Source organism: Schistosoma mansoni, assembly GCF_000237925.1.
Source record: "Schistosoma mansoni, WGS project CABG00000000 data, supercontig 0222, strain Puerto Rico, whole genome shotgun sequence".
NCBI classification, from domain to species: domain Eukaryota; kingdom Metazoa; phylum Platyhelminthes; class Trematoda; order Strigeidida; family Schistosomatidae; genus Schistosoma; species Schistosoma mansoni.
In genome coordinates, this window is record NW_017386088.1 from 111,540 (window position 1) to 117,322 (window position 5,783).

Sequence of the window (5,783 nt, forward strand, 5' to 3'; positions counted from 1 at the left end):
CATCATGTCTGTGGTTTATTTTATGTGACTTGATTAAGTGGAGTTGGCTCACATGCCTTCCTCACTGGACGTCATTTCACTTTGTTCTCCTTTCTCCGCTTCCTTCGCTTTGTCTCTGATCGCCTGTTCCGATCAATGATTGTTGTCAAATTATACATCCTGACTATTCTCATATACAGTCATCCACTTAACTCGTATTAGCGTATAACAGCATTAATATAAGCCAAATACGAGAATCGATTTCGAATACGTGTGAACGAACTCCATTTAATCAAGCGTTAATCAATATTTATAGTCACATAAAATAAACCACAGACATGATGAATAGGATAAGAAGTGTACACATACACATACTCTCATATAAAATAGTCAAGTTTGATAGGTGATTAATTAATAAGGTCAAAGCATGACTAAAGAAGAATAGATCAATCGGCCTGTCCAGTAGCTAGAATAAGTTATGCGGGCTTAACATAGTAACCGACACTACAAGATCTCATCAATTGATAATATATTTGGAAATAGTGAATCGTAGTGGACTGATATTTCAAAAGATTCTATGTGCTTAATATCAGTCTGGAATTTTCTGTAATTTGAAGTCGGATTCGCATTTCCGTAGCGAAAAACGACTAACTAAACGATCAACCTATAATTATTTTCAACTACACTAGATAAACGGATCCAAAGCCGCTAGCAAATATCAAGTGCACAGTTACAAATTAGAATCCTAAATTTATTTGTACCTGCTATTTGTCTTATAGTTTAGTGTCTGTTACTTGTCCAGTTACACGCCCGACCAGCACTATGGACCTTGAACTGTCAGCCTGGTTCCTCTATAGATCTACTATTCGCAAACTCCTCTCCATGTCTAACCTCGAGTCCAAAAGTCATTAACCAGCCTCTACTACATTTATATTTCAACAGACACAGTTTATATACAGACATAAAGGACCACATAACACCGTAAATGAAAACTAATGATCATTCGTGAAAAAGCCAAATGTGGTTGACTATAAGTAGGAGAGTCTGTGAATAGTAGATTGGCAACAAAATGAGAATAGTCAATCATTTGGCAGTAGTTTATAAGTTGACCGAAAGCTTACCAACAAAATTACAACTAATTATAATCCGAAAAAACCAGAACCAAACTCTGCACTATTTGTTCCGTTATAATAATCATCATACAGTAATGCAAAATGGAAAAGAAAATAGGCAGCGACAATTACCCGAAAATCTGAAGGTGTTAACTGTACAAACGTAGATATTTTTTATAGGCCGATAGTAATGACATACAAAGTGCTAGGCAAATGATGACGGCACCATCATTCGATGATATTCTGTAGCAACAACGGGTGGAAAATAATCGGAAATCAAATAGTATAGGACATCTGTTTCATTGTGACAAAGGATCTCTCCCTTAGCAACACATACCCATAAACCCACATAAGAAAGGACTCAGAAATCGTAACGATAAAATATGATTAAAATGAAAGTGACATTTACAGGTTTTAGTCCAGGTGGTAGAAATTTAACTACCCAAGATTTTATATCATGGTGTATATCATGGTGAATAATCCTGTTTATCAATTTATTTTGTCACTGAATCAATTGACACTAACCATTTAATCCCTTTTTCCATCATAATTTAAGGTTAGTTAAAAATTTATACAATGATTTTTACTTCTAATAAAGGATAACGCTTTGTATTTACTGGCCAACTTTTATTGTGTGATATTCTTGAAGATCAGTGAGACATGATGTACTGCTACTAAATCATGCTGAGGTGTATATTACTTATGTTTGCAGATATAAATAGTATGCCCCAAATGCCCTGGTACGGCTGAGAGTGGGGAGAGTCTACTCTCCCTCTCAAAATGCTCTCACAAGGCCACGCGTATATAGCCTCTACCAGGGAAGTCCTACTCATTGCCTTCTCACAGTGGCGGGAGTGTTGTTTACGAAATTGGGAGGACGAAAAGCGAACGTCGGGCGCTTTAGCCGGATTGGTGGACACGGAAAATCCATCTAGGGGAGTTGGAAAACCCTCATTCCAAACCAATGGTGCACATGGACTCCAGTATCCTGAGGGAACAAACGGCGTATGAATTAATCGTTGGTCACCGGCTACCATGTGACTGCATCTTCTAACTATGATCCACTGTCTTGTGGATCAGACCTTTATGTCAAAGGCTCCGGTTGTGGTCCCCTAAGAAAACCACCTGCTTCGGTTTGGGCACCTGGGCAGTATCACAGCCCTCACACAAATCAAATGAGATTTGTGTGGCGCATATGTATCTGGAAGTTCTGTGAGCAGAAAGTTGAGAAGATTGAAATGAAGAGAAGAGAAAAGGAAACCTAAACCTTCAAGTTAACACCAGAAATAAAGAAATAATCAAGCTTGTAAGAGACTGTTTAAAGGAGATATGCAAATGATGTATTTAATGTATGTGTAATTATGCATTAAACAATAAATTGGTCTTCCCCCACTTGAATGTTCGTTCATTACAATACCATTTAAATCTTTCAGTTAGTACTGTAGTGAAGAAGAACACGACTGGGGACAATCGAATGTAATCAAGCATAAATTACAGACTATCTCACTATATTCTCATAACCATACAGTAAACAGTTAATTTGCAAAATAACAACCAATTGTCTCAATCTTCACTGTTACTTCTGGAAATATCAATTCATCTACTCTAATTCCGTTGTCCATGCATTTTCCTACAGATTGTGCTTCATTTCAGTTCTTTCTTCTGCCAAAATACATTCTATGTCTGACCATCGCTATATACTACTTATATGGATATAAGTAGACCACACTATATTACAACACTTTTAGATCACTTAGTTCGAGTAGTAACAGATTACCTTGTTTTGTTTGTTCTCTTAGTTTGAACCAGGATAATAATGTGAACTAAATGACTTCTATTCTTAAATATATTTAATTTTAGAATTTGGCTATAACACGATCATATAACAATTTAAATGTTCGTGTATATGATGCACTTGAATATCGTCGATTCAATCGTGATGTAAGTTTATATTCTATGATTTTTAATAAAGATTTTTATATTAATTCAAATTGCCATACTACATTAGCACAGAGATGTAGTTGTCGATTCAAATCCCATACAAGGTAAAGGTGGTAAGACTATAAGCAGTAATCGAATAGATTAGGGTTTCAAGATGTTATTCAAGGAGTATAATCCAGTGAAATGAATTTGAAAAGAGAAAAAAGAAATGGATATGAAGAATTCACGGCAAAACAAGAGCAGCATATTTACAACTGAAGAACATCTGGAACCCAAAATAGTTGTCAACCAATATCAAGATCAGAATTTTCAATACAAATGTCAAGACAGTTCTACTGTATGGGGCGGAAACCTGGAAAACAACGAAGGTCACCATCCACAAGACACAGGTGTTTATCAACAGTTGTCTACGCAAGATACTTCGGATCAGTTGGCCAGACACTATCAGCAACATTCTACTGTGAGAGAGGACAAACCAGATTCCATCCAGCGGAGGAAGAAATCAGGAAGAATCACTGGAAGTGGATAGGACACACATTCAAGAAATCACCCAAGGAAAGCCCTCACATGGAATCCTGAAGGCCAAAGGAAAAGAGGAAGGACAAAGAACACATTACGCCGAGAAATTGAGACAGACGCGAGAAGAATGAACAAAAATTGAATAGAACTAGAAAGGAAGCCCCGGGACAGAGTGGGTTGGAGAACGCTAAGATTTCGTGATAGTTGACACTGATCAGTAGGGTCTATCAGTCATCTTGATAAAGTTGATACTTTGATCAGCACTTTGTACTCGAAAAACATTCAATAATAAATTGGAGTCATAACCCCAAAAGCTTAGTAGTAATATCTATGAATATAGCATTTGGTGATGTTGACTTAAATTTCATAAGGAGCTTCACTTTCTTCAAGTTTGTAAATGCACCCAGGTTGACGACTAACATCATAGAAATATCGAATCACTTAGATTGATGAAAGGAATTTTCTTACCTAGTAATATGTAACCAATCAATAAACTTATAAACCCTCTAATTCAATTGACCATTTCTTTTTTTTACATTGTATTATAGCGTTATTTAGCTCCATTGACATGTTTGAAAACAGATAGTTTACAAGATGTTATGGTGAAAATTGTTGAATCCGGTGTAAGTAACACATTAATTATATTCATTACTTATCTACCTTTTTCTTTAAAAAACAATAACTGAGTAAAACTGATCCGCTATGTGAGGATGTTGTTGTTTACTAAATTGAGAGGACAAAAAGCGAATGTCCGGCACTTTAACTGGGTTGGTGGACACTGAGGATGAATAGAATTATTTATAGTCTTCATTACATTTACGTTTAGTTATTATTAGTGAGTATTTTCAAGAGTGCCGTTAAATGCCCTGGTACGGCCGGGAGTGGGGAGGGCCCACCCGCTCTCTTGAAATGCTCTCACATGGCCACGCGTATACGGCCTCTGACTGGGAAGTCCTACTCACTGCCTTCTCACACCACGGGTGTTGTTCACGAAATTGAGAGGACGAAAAGAGAATGTCCGGCGCTTTAACCCGGTCGATGGACACTGAGGATCCACCTAGGGGAGTTGGAAAACCCTCATTCCAAACCAATAGTGCACATGGTCTCCAGTATCCTGAAGGAACAAATGGTGTATGAATCAATCGTTGGTCATCGGCTACCATGTGACTGTATCTCCTTACTATGATCCACTGCCTTGTGGATCATACCTTTAGGTCAAAGTCTCCGGTTGTGGCCCCTAAGAAAACCACCTGTTTCGGTTTGGGCACCTGTGCAGTATCACAGCCCTCACACAAATCAAATGAGATTTGTGTGGCGCATATATATCTGGTGCCCTTTTGTACCGATATTTATGTGTTTAAATAATAATAATAATGACCATCTGTATTCTAATGTTCAATATAATTGCAATATCTAATATTTTCGTACACCATTCCGTTCATTTAGTGTGCAACTACTATACATAAGAGTGTGGTTTTCACTGGAAACTTCATTTCAATCATCTAAAGCTATCTAAATTTGTTTAACCATAAACATGCCATTGTAGTGAATCTCATCTTATTGAATTGAAAACAAAAACGTTGGTAAGAAAAGATAGATAGTGGCTAGCAGTGGAATCCAGTTTGACGCGCGTTTCGTCCTATTTGGGACTCGTCAGCTGGATGTACTTGCATCTCAGAGTTGATGTTCACTCTGGGACTCGAACCCAGTACCTTTCGCTTCAAACGCCATCGCGTTATCCACTTAGCTACTGAGTCGTGATAGCCACCTTCTTGTGCAATAGGGTGAAGTTAGTAGTTTGGAATGAAATTCTCAGAGAGAGGATTATAATTTCATACATAGGATCGACTTACTAAATGAACGGAACAATGTTAGATGTTACATACATTATTGACCACTGAACAACAAATACAGAGACATTCATTCTTTCCCAATTCACATTAGTTATTCCCGTTATCTGCGCAATCCAGATTCCGAGGAAAATCAACATGATTTTAACAAGGATAATACAGTACTTGTATTTTTTTCACCAAGAGTTTGAAGGAAGTAGGATTTGACTCAAATTATTATATCACAATTTATCGCAGAATTTTGTGTCAGAATGATTCTTCCCATCTTTTCCCATCCTCCATGAAAGTGGCAATCATGAGATTGTTTGGTGTCCTTCCTTTTTCATGTCATATGAGAAGTGATATTTAAGACGTTTTCTGTACTGGTGACTACGTGGGCTAT

At 37.2% G+C, this 5,783-nt stretch overlaps 1 protein-coding gene and 1 non-coding gene across 2 annotated transcripts in view; one reads left to right on the forward strand and one right to left on the reverse strand.

Moving 5' to 3' along the window:
- Positions 1-5,783, forward strand: part of Smp_142030 (AMP-activated protein kinase, gamma regulatory subunit, putative) — a gene marked incomplete at its 5' end in the record, with an annotated part of 15,412 nt that overhangs the window by 1,383 nt on the left and 8,246 nt on the right. The window contains 2 exons of the mRNA XM_018792087.1: positions 2,952-3,032; positions 4,100-4,174. Coding sequence (XP_018647266.1) covers positions 2,952-3,032; positions 4,100-4,174 — 156 coding nt within the window. The remainder of the gene's footprint in view (positions 1-2,951; positions 3,033-4,099; positions 4,175-5,783) is intronic.
- Positions 5,239-5,305, reverse strand: Smp_tRNA_00343_Gln_TTG.1.1. The gene has a single exon. It is a non-coding gene (tRNA).